Source organism: Pocillopora verrucosa, chromosome 5, assembly GCF_036669915.1.
Source record: "Pocillopora verrucosa isolate sample1 chromosome 5, ASM3666991v2, whole genome shotgun sequence".
Classification (NCBI taxonomy): Eukaryota; Metazoa; Cnidaria; class Anthozoa; order Scleractinia; family Pocilloporidae; genus Pocillopora; species Pocillopora verrucosa.
The window spans coordinates 12,272,746-12,289,258 of NC_089316.1; the positions used below are offsets into that span (position 1 = coordinate 12,272,746).

At 36.6% G+C, this 16,513-nt stretch overlaps 2 protein-coding genes across 2 annotated transcripts; one reads left to right on the plus strand and one right to left on the minus strand.

Moving 5' to 3' along the window:
* The first annotated feature begins 13,010 nt into the window (after positions 1-13,010).
* Positions 13,011-14,591, plus strand: LOC131787485 (uncharacterized). Its single transcript, XM_066166376.1, has 2 exons — positions 13,011-13,160; positions 13,581-14,591. The coding sequence occupies exons 1-2, from the start codon at positions 13,011-13,013 to the stop codon at positions 14,589-14,591; spliced, it is 1,161 nt and encodes a 386-aa protein (XP_066022473.1).
* On the minus strand, positions 14,568-16,163 carry LOC136281177 (uncharacterized). Its single transcript, XM_066167420.1, has one exon. The coding sequence runs from the start codon at positions 15,967-15,969 to the stop codon at positions 15,277-15,279; it is 693 nt and encodes a 230-aa protein (XP_066023517.1). The 5' UTR covers positions 15,970-16,163; the 3' UTR covers positions 14,568-15,276.
* Between the last annotated feature and the right edge of the window lie 350 nt (positions 16,164-16,513).

Consider the following 16,513-nt stretch of genomic DNA (forward strand, 5'->3'; position numbering starts at 1 on the left):
AGAGGTTCGCATGGTAACACGGTAGTTTCGGATTATTTAAGCGTTTCGCGGGGAAAATTAAGTCATTCTACGTCGGTCAGTCTTAGGTTTGACCACTTTCTTTTTTTTTATTATTATTGTTTAGTTTAATTTTGTTTTACAACTCTCTGTAAAATATCACTGCTTTCATTAAATTTTCTGTGTGATTAGTGTAACTAGGTTTATTTTAGTTACCCTTTCCTCGGGGTGTAGTGCTGCTGCTTTAGTTGAGGAATACGTTTCCACATATTTTTTGGCCACTTCTGAAGACTAGTGTTTTGTATCTGGCGTAGTACACCCTATCTTTGTATAACTCTTCAGTTTCAGAATACTTGCAGCACATTGCAGATTATAGTAGGACTGTAGACTATAAGACTTGTTGACTCATCTTAAATAAACTTTCACATTGAATATCATTGAATGTAGTCAGAATAAGCATAAGGTTAACGTCTGGTCTTTTCTTATTTAACAAGGAGGATCTCGAATATAAGATAATCGAGCTTTCTAGGGCACTTCCTTAGAATTGCGTAGTTCTCACGTAAGTTCGCTGTTCTTAGATTTTGTTGTATGTACCACTATACAGTGTGATGTTTTGGAAGTGGCTGCAGGTGTAAGGTTTCCCAGGAGAGGCTTAAAGCTTTCTGTTTTTTCTTCATTTCAAATAAATATCGAAACTTATCACATTGAAAGAGTTTGTTGATATGTTTACGGGGAGAAATTTATAGTTTTGTTATGTTATATTTTCTTTTGTTTTTGTTTTTGTTTTTTTTTATTTTCAGAGACTTAAAACAAGCAGGATTGCGACAGACATTGCCTTGCAAAAGATTCATTCCATTTTATAATTTCCACGTGTGTTCTTAAAGCGTCGCCTTTTGTATCTGATGAGTTATGGGATAATTTGAGCTCGTGTTTTCAACTAACTCGCAGAAGTCACCAAACTTTTGACATGGAGCTGATTTCAATTAAGGCATAAGTGTATTCTTTTTGTAAATAATTGATAGGTGATTTTTCAGTTTTGAACCTTTCAAAGGGGAAGATGCAAATTTTGTTGAAGAATTGAACATTTCGAAACACAACAAAGTTAGTATCGAGACGATCAATTTAGGATCTAAGATCTAGGATCTAGATTGTAGAAAAATTTAGCGAGCAACTTTTATGAAAGTCCCAGTGTTTTTTTCAAGTTAATTATGTCAGCGTAGAATACAGATAATGACGATAAAAAGATGAGACAAAACTAAATTCGACTATTTCTTTCGAGATGATTGTGTTCTTTTAGAATTCCAGTCTCTAGATAGCTGAAAGATATTTCCTTGTTTAATCGAAATTAATTCCTTACCCGTGAATTTGAAGCCATAAAACGTTTAAATTTCTTTTAGGAGGAGCTATCTCTAAATTTAGATTTATGTGTATTCGACAGAAGTTCACGAGAGAAAAAGGTTGTCTCTACATTTCTACTATTTTTACAATTCTACATATTTGCTTCTGATGCCAATCGACAATCATTTTCAAAACGACAGTTAAAGGACTAATTAGACGTTCGGGGGAGGTTTTTGAAATTTTCTACTTATTCCGTTGTGTAAATATGCTGAGAGAAAAATGGATGATTAAACTTCACTTTAGCTCACTAAATTTCATAGTCATACTCATAAAAATAGCGGCACGTAGGGAGTTTTCTCTTCAGCCTTTAAGCATACCAACAAATTAAAGAGAGTGCAACATGAATTTGTGCCGAATTTATAGCCTACATTTCATGATCCTTTTATCCCAACCGCCTGCTTAAAAAAAAACTTGCGTGTCTTTGAATATTAAAGTCTCCTCATAATAGCTTTATAAACATTTTTACTCTCCTATAGGAAGGTAGAAAACTTTGAAAACATGGGAATTTTTGTAATAGTCACAATAGAGCATTTCCAATTAATCATTTTCGTTTATTCCCGCTTCAAACGCATTATAAAAAAATCTACTCACCTTCTTCGCACTTCACAACACACATCAGAGAGCACAGCACAGTGAAGGTACCGAGAGACAAGATGCGAGACATGTTGCCAAACTGCTTCTGCCAAATTACCAAAATGTAAAATCGTGCACTGCGTCACTAGCGTATAAGACGCTTCTCGCCCGGAACTACTGAAGACTGTGTGTTGTACCACGGAGACAATTGACGTTGATGAATCAGAGATCTATTTCCATCTGCATAAATTATCTTTAGACATTGCATGAAGTAATTGTTATGGTAGACGTCAGATACTTTATGGAGATATTCTGGCTTTTTTTAGGCTTTAATTTGACTGCTGCTTAAGTAGTGTTCAATACTGCGAAGGTCGCTTCCATACATATCCCTTTCACCGCAGTTCACATGAATGATTTTCATGTATTTATTCATTTAGGCCAGTGTATATCAGTAAGCAAGCTGTGGGTGCATATTGGTATTAATGTGAGAAGTTTTATTACGGTGGCTTTTCAATTGATCCTCATTATTAAAGTAGTGTCAGTGTCGCAAGTAAAGTTAGTATATAAGTATAGGTAATTAAAATCAAATGATTGCGAGTGCAATTTGGAATAAATAAGCACGAGTAGATTTTTTCAAAGACTAACAAAATTGCACTCGCCTTACGGGCTCGTGCAATTTGTGGTCTTTGAAAAAATTTATAAGCACTTATCTATTCCAAATTCCAGTGGAAAAATCATGTGATTACATATTAATAATATACATGAAAAACTACCAGATAGCCTATCCTAATTATGCAGAAGCAAAGGGCGCGCACCAAGTGCAAAAATAATTTATTCAGACCCTGCAAATGACATTCTGCGTTCGGTTAAAACAACCGCGCACGATCTAAACAATAAAATACAACGATGTTTTCACATCTTTAAGGCGCAAAAATGTTCAAAGTCCAGCTAAACAGTTCAAGGAATTTTTCAGTCTGTGTCCAAATCACTTTCGATGAAATGAAATCTTCATAATGCGAGGTTTCACCTTGTTTGTTTTTAATTTCGGCGTAGAATCGCTCGGGCAAAGTGTTAAGCTGGGTAGGCAATTCCCTCCTCTATTCACCATTTTTCCAAGCCGAAAACCAAAAGCGGTGCTTTTTACAGTGTTTTCGTTGTTAAAGCTATTTTTCAGCTCCTAAATTGTTGTTTCGGTGGCGAAAGAAAACCTATCTAAAACTCCAGTCATTGTTTCGCTCGCAGATTTTTAGCGTGTCAAGATGTTGCGACATCCAAGGCTCGCATTTGATTGGCTATATGTGAGTTTCTTTGGCCAATCAGAAAATCTAGTTTTTTAGTTTTTTTTCGCACTGAATTAACCCTCTTCTGCATTGAATTACCTGAAAAGTGCATTTATCTTAACCAATCAGAAGTGAGTAATTTTTCATCTAGATTATTAATAGAAAAAGAAAGCAACAAGAAAAACGATACCGTCATTTTCTAAACATAACTTGAAATGGCTCTAAAACGTTTGCAGCACTGTTGCTGTTACCGCATTTTATTACACTATTTTGAAATCACTGGTGGTCCCTGTAATCTGATTGGCTCTAATTTGTGCAATTATTCCCGAATCGCACTATTTTTGACTTTGAATTACATCTTTTTCCCAGCTAATGAGCAGGCTACACTACAAACAAAACAACCAATTAGATTTCCAGGCTTGTTTAAAGTACCAATCAAATTGCAGGAAAATGAAAGACAAAGAGTGTCATGTAGCGAATTTTGCAACTTTTGTTTCCAAACTCTTATTAATCCCTAACAGTGACTGACCTCTTATTTCTCCTAACAGTAACACTTTGAATCTAACGTAAAGGTCATGAGAATAAGGAAAATGATCACTCTTAAACCAGAGAAATGATCCGCCACCAGAAAAGCTCTGAATTGGTGGACAAATTCTCCATATAAATAAAATTTGAAATGTTTAGAGATCAGTATGGAGAATATGCATACCGATCCAATGATGTAAACAAGTTTAAACATAAAAATTAATTCGGTGATAGCTAGATTTAGGGTATTTAGAGAGCGTAAAGTTTAATTAGAATTATATGAGTTACTTGAATTACCAAATAATTGTATAAACTACGAAAATCACCTTATTTCTTTGAGCTTTGCACTTTTCATATCTTTCCAGAATATTAGTTTAAAAACCATTATCTCAATTATGTCGCTAAAAAATATAATTGATGAATTTATTTTTATTTTTTAAGTATGTGTTTAAGAGGCTGTCTCTCTTATTTCCACCCGGTCAATTTTGCGTCAAAAATAATTTTGCCTGTAACTCTGTTAACAGAAAGACTTTACCTAGGAAAGAACTAAATTAGATTTGGTTTGATTCGAAATAATTTTCTGACTGCATTACGGGCCATAATTATTTCCCAGTCCGTAGGGACCGTCGCAACGTCTCGAAAATTGAAAAATAGGCATATTTTGTAACGTTGTAAAATATTTGATTCGCATAGTTAAGCCACAGAATTTATATCAGATTGCTTAAAATCCTTTCTAGTTTGCCAAGAAAGTTAGAATTTGCCCTCTCAACAAATTTGAAAAGGCGAATTTTAGCATATTCTGACCACTAGAAATCGCCATCGGCCGATGGCCGTAAATAACCTTGATTTAGACGCTAAGTTTTGGGATTTGGGACCTGGTTGACGATTCTATCCTACACAGCCGTTAAGTTTAGACCTTTATAGGCAAAAATATGCAAAAACCCCTGTACGTTTTCGATTTTTCAAAAGTTATGACCGTTTGAATCAGCACATGTACGAGCATTCGCGATTTTTTCGCCTACACCAAAATCGAACCACTGGAGCAGATTTCGTCATAAATACAGCTTACCCGCTTTGCAGCCCGGCTTTAAGCGATTATTACTTCACTTCAGAAGCCTAAAACCTTCATTTCTCCCTCAGCTTCCAGACATGGAGAGTTTATATTCTGATTTTGGAAAAAATTCAGCCTTGCAGCGATGTTAAATGGGTGATTCACCGCGAAATGTGGCCAATTCCGGCATTTGTTTTGATACCACGAATCACGATGGATGCCGCCTACTTTTCGAGGGCAATACCTAGCTATTTGTTGAAGTTATCATGGATTTCACCAATTTGGTTATTAGAAAAAATTCTGAAGTGAGCCATGAAGCCGAGCTGCAAAGCGGGTAAGCTGTATTTATGACGAAATCTGCTCCAGTGGTTCGATTTTGGTGTAGGCGAAAAAATCGCGAATGCTCGTACATGTGCTGATTCAAACGGTCATAACTTTTGAAAAATCGAAAACGTACAGGGGTTTTTGCATATTTTTGCTTATAAAGGTCTAAACTTAACGGCTGTGTAGGATAGAATCGTCAACCAGGTCCCAAATCCCAAAACTTAGCGTCTAAATCAAGGTTATTTACGGCCATCGGCCGATGGCGATTTCTAGTGGTCAGAATATGCTAAAATTCGCCTTTTCAAATTTGTTGAGAGGGCAAATTCTAACTTTCTTGGCAAACTAGAAAGGATTTTAAGCAATCTGATATAAATTCTGTGGCTTAACTATGCGAATCAAATATTTTACAACGTTACAAAATATGCCTATTTTTCAATTTTCGAGACGTTGCGACGGTCCCTACGGACTGGGAAATAATTATGGCCCGTAATGCAGTCAGAAAATTATTTCGAATCAAACCAAATCTAATTTAGTTCTTTCCTAGGTAAAGTCTTTCTGTTAACAGAGTTTCAGGCAAAATTATTTTTGACGCAAAATTGACCGGGTGGAAATAAGAGAGACAGCCTCTTAATTCTTGGCCCTGATAAATTCTTGTATTTTTTTTTAACATAGCTGAAAGTGAATCATTGTAATTTATTTTCAGTCGAAATGAGTTCGTCAAGCTTCAAGTATTTGCTGAAATTACCGTTCGTCTTAAAAATTATGCATCACTCCAACCGTTTACAGAAAACTGATATACACAATTGAGCTGCTACCTTATCGTACAATGTAAATCTCAAGGAATCTTTGGCATTTTTTCTTTCTTCGTCTGTATAGACAGAATTTGAGTTAAGGTTTGTCCATCACGATTTTTCCACTCACATAAGCAATCCTCTGAAAAATTGGTTGAAACGTTGAACTTATGGCGAGGGATCAGGATAACAGATGAAATAATCTATAAATTTAAGATTGATCTACCTAATACGTGGGGACTTAAATGTTTTAATTTCCGAATGCACCGCATAACTCATCAGCTTCCCAAACTTCGATCAAGAATAATAGTTTAGATAACTTGGTAATTTATGTATTAGTATGTTATAAAATTATTACATCAAGATCCCGCCCACCTCCTTTCAATATATATGTAGATTTATTTTATTTTGAAAATGGTGTCGGGTAAATTAATTTCTCTTAACATCAGAGGCATCAGCAACTATCGAAAACGACGGACAATCTTTACTTGGTGCAAAAGGCAAAAAGCAGACATTATTTTCCTGCAGGAAACTCATTCTAAAGAAGGAATTGAAGTGCAGTGGAAAAGGGAATGGGGTGCCCCTTTGTTTTGCTCTCATGGGGCAAGCAATGCTCGTGGGGTTACAATTTTAAAAATAAATAATTTGATTGTTTAGTTGAAGAAATAGTGGCCGTTGCGCAAGGCAGATTTCTCATCTTGAAAGTAAAGTGCTTTGTGGAGAACAAACTCTTCTGGTTAGCATCTATGGCCTAAATCGTGATGACGGTTTAGTTCCTTTCTATAATACAGTTTTGCAAACTATTATTGAAAAAGGTTTTGACTCGATTGAAAACATCATTTCCGGAGGTGATTTTAATTGTCCTTTAGCCCCGCTGTTGACAAAAGAGGTGGAAATATTTTTTTCCGAGAAGATCTGTAATTGTCGCTATTGAACAAATACAATCAAAACTGGATGTTCACGATATCTGGGCTGAAAAATCAAACGACGCGTAGCTATACTTGGAGCCAGTCTGAACTTTAATTTTCTCTAGGTTAGATTATTGGCTTACTTCAAATTCTTTATCAGATAATGTATCTTCTGTCGATATAATACCCTCTACAAAAACAAATCATTCGGCTATAGTAATAGAATTTCAAGACCTCGGTGATAAGGCCAAGGGTCCTGGTATTTGGAAATTTAACTGCTCCTTGCTTAGCGATAACTTATTTGTGGAGCAAATAAATTCTCCTATCTCTACATGGATACGGGAAGGAAAAAAGGATCTTGACGACCCAAGGTCAGTATGGGAATGGGTGAAATATGATATCAAAAAACACTCTAGAAAGTATTCAACAAACAATTATAAACAAAGAAAAGCAGAAGAGCAGTTGTTGAACAAAGACTTTCAAGATGCGTTCTTAATATCCCAAAACGATCCCTCTCAAGAAAATTTAGCCACTTTAAATTCATTGAAAGAACGGACTGAAAAGTATTATGAGGAAAAAGTCAAAGGAGTAAATGTGAGATCTCGAGCAAGATGGCATGAGCATGGTGAAAGAAACTCTAAATATTTTTTAAAGCTGGAGAAGATAAATCACATAAGGAAACACATCAGGAAACTTTATAGAAGTGATGTCATTACAACAGATCATTTTGAAATTTTAACGACGGACCTGTTCACAGCAAAATACGAAATAAATACGAGGACTTATGGGTCACCAACTCTTACTGATGAACAAAAGACAAAGCACTGAAGGGAAAACTAGTTTGAAGGATGAAATTAGAAGACCCTCGCAGCTAAGAACACTACTGAAACTAGTAGTTGTAAGTAGGACCTGAAAAAAATTTCAGGCCCGTACGGGATTTGAACCCATGACCTCTGCGATACCGGTGCAGCGCTGCACCGGTATTGCAGAGGTCATGGGTTCAAATCCCGTACGGGCCTGAAATTTTTTTCAGGTCCTACTTACAACTACTAGTTTCAGTAGTGTTCTTAGCTGCGAGGGTCTTCTAATTTCATCTTTCCACCGCAGTGCAAATATGTGAATTTTCATATATCTAAAATCTTCATTCACTCGGATGTTTATTTGTACCCAATTCATTGGCCAGCTCCCAGTTGGCTTGTTAGCTCAATTGGTAGAGCGCTGCACCGGTATCGCAGAGGTCATGGGTTCAAATCCCGTACGGGCCTGAAATTTTTTTCAGGTCCTACTTACAACTACTAGTTTCAGTAGTGTTCTTAGCTGCGAGGGTCTTCTAATTTCATCTTTCCACCGCAGTGCAAATATGTGAATTTTCATATATCTAAAATCTTTAGTTTGAAGGAGTGTATTAGGGTTTTAAATCTGTAGTGTATTGCGTTACCTAAGCGTTACTATAGTCACGCTATATCCTGTAAGACACGATCGGTACATGATTGTAAAAGTACATTCCTATGTAAAAGTAGTATTACTGATTCCTAGTACTGTATTGTGAATATAGCTTGTTGATTCTTTAATAAAATTCAGTTGAGCAATAGCAATGAAAGAAGTAACTTGATTGAGTCTAGACGACACAACAAAATCCTTTCCCTTTGAATAAAGTTCCAGGAAACGATGGGTTGCCAGTTGAGTTTCACAAAATGTTTTGGGATTCCATTGGAAAAATTTTAGTGGAGTGCTTTAATAAATCATTCGCCAAGGGTGAAATGAGTTCAACACAAAGACAAGCTGTAATCACGCTTACTGAAAAAAAAGACCAGGATCGTTGTGATCTAAAAGACTGGAGGCCAATTTCGCTTTAAATGTCGATGCTAAAATAGCTTCGAAAGTTATCGCTGAGAGAATGAAACGACTGCTACCAGAACTGAAACATGATAATCAATCAGGATACATTCCGGGTAGATGGATAGTGCAATATGCGCAAGCCAAAAAATTGCAAGGTATTTCAATATTTATAGACTCTGAAAAAGCATTCGACAGTCTGGAATGGGACTATCTAAACCGCTACTTGCAGCTTTCTAATTTCGGGCCTGACCTGATACGATGGGTCAATACTTTCTATATGAATGTTCAAAGCTGTGTAATCAACAATGGTTTGTGCTCCCTCTATTTTAATATAGAACGTGGAGTGAGGCAGGGAGACCCTCTTTCTCCTAACCTCTTTGTTATTTCTGTAGAAATACTTGCGATCGCTGTGAGAAATCACGAAAATGTTAAAGGTATCAAAATAAATGGTTCGGAAGTCAAGCTGTTACAGTTTGCTGATGACACGACTGCTGTCTTATCAGATTTGAATTCTGCTTGTGCTCTGTTAAAAACATTAGAAGCTTTCGAGGAAGTCTCAGGATTAAAACTGAATGTAAGAAAAACAGAGGCAATGTGGATCGGGTCCCTTCAGAACCGTGAAGATGAACTGCTTGGTGTCAGATGGCAAAAATGTGTTAAGTTCTTAGGAATATTTGTTACATATGATGCTAAGCAACTTGTTGGGAAAAACTTCAAGCAAAGATTGAAGAAAATTAAAATATTAAAAAATCTTTGGAAATCGAGAGGGTTTTCTATTTATGGTAAAGTAAATATTATCAAGGTGATCTTGCTCCCAAAAATGATTTATCTCAGCTCTGTTCTATGTACTCCACCGTCATAAAAGAATTTAACACTCTGGTGTTTCATTTCCTGTGGAACGAAAAAGACAAAATCACACAACACTCAACGGATGCTCTTTACGAGTCTGGTGGTCTCAAAATGATCAGCTACGAAGAGATGGTATAGGCGTTAACGCTAAGATTGTTAAAACACGTAATTTATGTTGACTCTACTGGTTTTTGGAAGCTTTACCTTAACGATCTTTTGAGAGAACTTCGAGGGCTTTTCTTACTTCAGTGCAACTATGATATAAACCAAATAAATATTCCATCAACTTTTTATTATGAGCTCTTACAGTGGTGGTTGGATTTGAGAGAAACCGCTGATTCGCTGATTGGTTACAAAATAACAAGGAAATTTTGATTGAGGGTAGGAGTGTTTTTTTTATAGACATTATTACGACAATAACATTATCTACACAAAAGACCTTCTTTTCGAGAGGACAAATATCGAGTCATTTACCATTGTAAGAAGAGGTTTAGTCAGTAAAGATAAAAATTTTAGTGTGGACAGGTTGGAGAAAAGCTGTGCCGTTGGACCCTACGATCTATAAAAACAATTTTCGAAGTGGCTATTGATTTAGAAAACTTAAAATACTATTATTATTAATGTTATCTAATGAAAATAAATATGAAAAGCCAAGGAAATGGGCTAAGCTGACTGAGGAGTTTGAATTAAGGGAAAATCAACACTCAGAAGTATACCTCCTACCGTTTAGAGTTGCTAGCGAACCGTATGTACGCTCGTTCCGATACAAAGTGTTAAACTCTATCCTATTTTCAAATGAACTTTTAAATAAAATAGGTTATGTTTCAAATCCGAATTTTTCCCTTGTTAAGCGACTCGCGAAACAATAAACTACATCCTGTTTGAGTGTTCTCATTCAAAGTCCTTCTGGAATGAGGTTCTTACTAACATATTGAATAAAGCTAGTAGTTGCCGGTGTCTCTCGTTACTTAGTGTGATTATTGGAATTTTGAAGGAGGGAATGGATCTTGACAACTATATAATAATTTTAGGACAAGTCTACCTTTGGACCTGTAAACAAGAAATCAATAGGCCAAACATAAGACACTCTAAAATAATTTTGAAAAAGAAATACAGAACTGAAAGATACATCGCTTTCAATTCTAGTAAGATTAATTTGTTTAACAAAAAATGGAAAATGTTTGGGGAAATGACTTTTTAAATGGTTTAATATCTTGAAATTTTTCTTTGTTGTGTGTGCTTCAAAAAATTCGTCGTCCGAAAAACCTGAAAAGAATTAAAATAATTTTAAACTATATTGTAACTCTAAATAGTTGATAGAATAATTTTTTCCCTTATCTTTTTTTTGTAATCTATTGCTATTTTATTTTATTGATAAGTAAATTGTAATGATTTGTATTACGCAGTAATATACGTAGTCAAAAAAAAATTGTAAGTTATCTAATATTCATGTTAGTAATTAACCTGTAAGTAATGTATGTAGTGCAACAATGTACTGATTTTTCAAATATACTAATAAATATTTATTTTAAAAAATAAATGAATAGCAAAAATAATTTTAAAAAATAACATACAGGAAAAAGATAAAAATACAATGACTTTTAGTCAACTTAAGCTTGAAGAACGGTAAATAGAAGAAATCATAAACATTCATTCTGGATCACTGCACGCGAACAAGACCAGTTAAAATTCACGCAAATGTCGCACAATAACGCAAATTACATTTTGGTTTTTGAAGAAGATTGTAGATAGGGAAGGATCCACAGTTTTTCACAAGAATATTATCGTTTTTTTGCAACCTGTAGAACTATCACTAAAGCAGACCGGTCTGACTTCACCATCTTCCACTGTAGGATGAGCACCATCCAACCAACCTGACCAGTCTGTACCACATCTGTATACTGGCACACACGTTATTGGCATTTTTGTTCCTGCAGCTCCTACAAAACGATGCCATCTCTCATTGTGCTTATCGTCACACAGTGAAAGACCAAGTAAGGGTGTAACGTTACCGCTTTTGTCTGTCAGCCTTTGTCAGATTTGTGTAGTTGTAACAAACATCGACTAGAAAATCAAAGATAATTCAAAGGAGAAATGATAATCGTGTTTATCAAAGTTAAGACTTTCAAGGATTAATTGCAATTAGGGATTCTTACTCCTTTACAGGTATACCATGCACTTTTTCAAAAAACAGCAGGTAAATTTCCACCAACTCTGCAATTACATTTCCTTGCCCGAAAGGGAAAGTAAGCAATTCGGCGAGCGCCTATTATCTGCAAATTTCGTACCCTATGATTTTCACTTCCCTTTCCAGGTGGCGCACAAGTATCATAATTTTTTAAATTTATTTCGGTGATGACAGTTTCAAACTAAAAAAAAGAACGTTTAAAGGAACTAGGAACTTGAATTCACAGCCAAGGATTCATCTCAAGAAAGCTTAAAATAGGCTAACACGAGGTAACCTTTCAAAAGCAAATTATGCATTTAAGTGCTTCTTATTTTAGGTAGTTTTTGCTAGTATTAGCGGTAGAGGTGAAATCACCAACTTTACCGTCCTCTTAGTTAATTAAGTCACTTTTTATTTTGAACTTAATAAAAGAAGTCGTACCGTCAGGAAACAACTACATGAGAAAATTACGCGCTTCTGATTGACTGAAAACGAGTACATTCTCATATAACACAAGTGTAAAGTTATAACGCGAACGCAAATTAACAGAAGCGCGCGCTCGCTTTCAAAATTTCGTGTGTTTTGACTTTCTGCAATGTTTTTTCATGTATATTGTTAGCAAGTAATGACATGATTACTCTTCCAATTTGGTGTAATAAGTACTTGTAAATTTTCCAAAGAATACAAACTGTACGAGCCCGTAGAGCGAGTGCAATTTTGTTGCCTTTCACAAATCTACTCGTATTTATTTACACCAAATTGCACTTGAAATCGTGTTATTGCCTAATCGCTTAACGCGGGTAAACACTTCATAGCCATAGACTGACAAACCTATGGCTCTCCCTAGACTTTTGGTCTTATATGAATAGATAAAGTTAACCTAGAATCAATCAAAACAAGCCATGACTGATACTACGATATTGAGTATTGATCTATGAGGTTAAAGTCTGGTCTTTTCTTTTTAACCAGAAGCATCTCAAATATAAGATAGTCGAGCTTTCTAGGGCACTTCTTTAAAACTTCGAAATTCTCACGTAGGTTCCCTGTTCTTAGATTGTGTTGTATGTACCACTGTGCAGTGTGTTGTTTTGGAAGTGGCTGCACGTGTAACCTGTATTGTTATATACCTAGACTTTCACTCAACACAACGAGCACTGTGATTGGTTGATTCCCGACCGGGATACTATACTCCTAATTCCAAAATGGCGGCGGCCGATGAGAGTCTGGATCGAATAGCATGAAAACGAGGCATCGAGGGCCAAGTCTCGTGTTTACGTATGTAAATTAATGGCAAAGAAAAAGCGCATCATGCCGCAAAATTGCTGTGTCCCTGGCTGCACTAAGAAAGTTTACGAAGAAGATGGTATTAAGATCTCTTACCACAAGTTTCCTGAAAATAGAGATTTATTTATGAAGTGGATCGTTGCCATTCGAAGAGATGAGGATAAAGATTTCAAGGTGACAGAACACACGAGAGTTTGCTCGCGACATTTCAAATCGTCAGATTATCTACCGTCACTCACAGGCCGTAAAAAGAGTTTGAAATCCATGGCAGTCCCATCTTTGTTTCCTTGGAAGCAGGGTTCGCCGATCAAGCGAAAATCACCGAGGAAAAGAACTCTGATTTTGAAAAAAACCGCGACAAAATCACAGGAGACGACAATTGCGCCAGCACGAGTCGACAACTGTTCCACGTGAGATCTAGTGACATTTCAAGAATCTCGCGCTTCCTCCCCGTCAACACTAGCAGATTCGGCAAGCACCACAGTAGAAGAACCATCTGAGGATCTGGAAGCTCTTATTTGCGAACTTAAACTTGAAAATGAACGGCTTGTCGGGGAAATCCGTAAAATCACTATTTCAAATAACAATTTCCAGTCGGAAGTAGAGGAACTTAAACGCCGGAACGATTCCTTGCAGTCAAGAGTGTTCTGCATTGAGAAATTTTTGCCCTCGGAGAAGGATGTCGCTTTTTATACGGGGTTCCCAAACAAAAATGTCTTAGAAAGTGTTTTCGCGTTTTTAGATCCTGGTAAGAAAGGGGAAAATATAAATTACTGGCACTCGGATTCACCATGTGATGTCCCCTCCCCACCCTGTCAGAGGGATGAGGAAGATATTCCCAAGCAGGGTAGGCCACGCCAATTGAGCCCAAAGGAAGAATTCTTTTTGACCCTTTGCAAACTAAGGCAGGGGTTCAAGGAGGAGCATTTAAGCCACTTGTATGGAGTCTCACAGACAACAGTAAGCAGAATAATAATTTCATGGATAAATTTTATGTTCTTAAAATTCAGTGTAATTCCAGTGTGGCCATCAAGAGCAAAAGTGGATTTGTGCATGCCTGCTGACTTTAAAGACAAATACCCCTCAACTAGGGTCGTTATTGACTGTACTGAGGTACGATGCCAGATGCCCAAGAGTCTACGCCTTAACAGTGAACTTTTTAGTTCTTACAAAAACCACACAACTCTTAAAGGTTTGATTGGCATCTCACCAGGAGGTGCTATTACCTTCATCAGCCAGCTATACACTGGTCATATTTCTGACAGGGAAATTGTTACAAGATCAGGATTTCTGAATCTGCCTTTTAATAGGGGAGATTCTGTCATGGCCGATAAAGGCTTTACTATTCAGGACCTTCTACCCCTTGGAGTGTCCCTAAATATTCCACCTTTTTTGGGAAGCAAGGGTCAAATGAGCGCAGCAGAAGTTGTTGAGACACAGTCGATCGCTTCTGTTCGGATTCATGTTGAAAGGGCAATAAATAAAATTAAAAATTTTCATATATGGGATAGTGTAGTACCGTTCACCCTGTTTGGGGTTGTAAACCAAATGTGGGCGGTATGTGCCATGCTATGCAATTTTCAGAACAGTATCATAAGTGCATAACTTGTTTTGATAGCAAAATATTTATGTTTGAGGGAAAACTGAAAAAGGCCCTGGTGTTGAAATCTCTTGGCAAATGATTTTTTAATTCAATTCTTATCCTTTTAGTTTTTATTTTGTATGTAAAATTTTCAAGAAGTAAGTTGTAAAATAACTTTTTGGGCTAATTAACAGCACGATGTTTGTTGAAATTGTGCATTGCCACGTGATGTAGACACCGTAGAGACTTGCGCTATGATTACAAAATTGCAATCCAATATATAGTAATTTTGCAAATATTTTTCTATTCAATAGTCTCAACTGACACTGAAATATTTGCCAGTATTTTTTATTATTACAATAAATTATGATAAAAGGCCAGTTGTCTTTGTCAGGGTATTTGGTTTCTATAAAAAAAAAAAGAAAAAGAAAAAAAACTACAGTTGGCTCCCGATTACTTGAACCCTCAGGGAAATAGCAATGATTTGAGTTATCGAGGGTAAAAATCATATAGAAAATGACCTGAAGGAAAATGTAAATTACTTCGAGTTAGCGGTAAGTTAGAGAGGGTTCGTCAATTATCTGAGTCAAATGTAGTCTTGATTTCTTTACACATTTATGATCACGACTAACTTCATATGAATAGATCATGAGTATTCATTAGACAATAAAATTTGTAACATACTGCTTTGTATTTTTTGGCTATGTTTTACAGAGCAGCAACTGGAAGAAAGTGCTTGAAATAATAGTCACATAGTTTTCCACATAAGTTGTTCCAGTGGTCCTGATCAAACTTGATCCTCTCCACACTTAGTCCTTTACTAGTGTAAACAATAAAGTCACACCATGGTACCCCTGATAGGCCCATAAGTCCTTGCACCTGATCGTAGTAAACATGGCTTCTTTTTAAAGATGGCTTCCCATTTTTGTTTTCCATAAAGAAGCCAGGGTCATCACAAGCCTCGAGGGGAGTCACATGGAATTTCGACGATGGGCATTTTACCTCACCAAGCCCAAACCTGTCTTTGCAGCTCAAGTCAATGATTTTGGCATCTGGGGAACATCCTAAAATTGGAACCTTCGGAGAAACAAACAGTCCACTCTTTAACACTTTTACAGGTTTTCCCATTTTCCTCATATGTTTCTCATATTCCTTCAGTGCCACCGGCTCATACTTTTTGCCATGTTCTACAGCAGCTGAAGAAAATGTCTTCTGTGCTAAAAGATCTTCCACAAATTTGGTGTGGTTCCTCTGTCTTCGAGAAATTTTTCCAAAATTAGAGGCAGTGAATCTCAATTTTCTTTCTCGCATCCATTCCTCACAACTTGCTTGCTCTCTGGTTTTCTCTTCCATTTTGTTTGCCTCTATAACACCAACAGTCAAGCTCTTCAGCAGTTCCATTTCTTTAACAGTGAGGTTGTCAGGGGTCTGAAATGATCCGCAGAAATCATCCAATGGGAACGAAGGGTAGGCCGGGAATTCATTTGCTGTGCAGTGTTCTGTACAGTCAAATCCATCAAACAAGGTTACAAATGTGAAGTTCGATTCAGTAAAGGAAAGCTGATACGATCCAAATGACCCAACTGGGCATTGCCCAAAACGAGTGTCAACAACAGGTAATGTATCAATACTTGAGGGATCAACCACTTGAGTTATGCCAAGCGTTGAGCTATGCTGCTCAAGAGAATGTAGTAATTGTTCAAGCTTCCTCTTCTGATCACTTTCTCCCTTTCTTGCTTCTGTCAGAAGACAAGTTACTCCTGTTTTTTTGACACGTTCAGCATTATTTGCAGGATTTGAAACAACCACATCCATGACAGGCTGGGAGCGGATACCTTCTAGTCTTGATTTGTGCCAATTTTGCAAAGCTGATGTGCATGCACTGGTTGGATTTTCATCCTCCTCATCCTTCAAATCTCGCACATCTTTGCAATTATAAATAGTG

What these genes read in the sequence shown, in the direction of transcription:
- LOC131787485 (XM_066166376.1), top strand. Translation starts at nt 13,011, where the DNA reads ATGCCGCAAAATTGCTGTGTCCCTGGCTGCACTAAGAAAGTTTACGAA. An exon ending in ATGAGGATAAAGATTTCAAG is followed by an intron (nt 13,161 to 13,580) that starts GTGACAGAACAC and finishes AACAATTTCCAG; the next exon opens with TCGGAAGTAGAGGAACTTAA.
- LOC136281177 (XM_066167420.1), bottom strand. Translation starts at nt 15,969, where the DNA reads ATGGAACTGCTGAAGAGCTTGACTGTTGGTGTTATAGAGGCAAACAAA.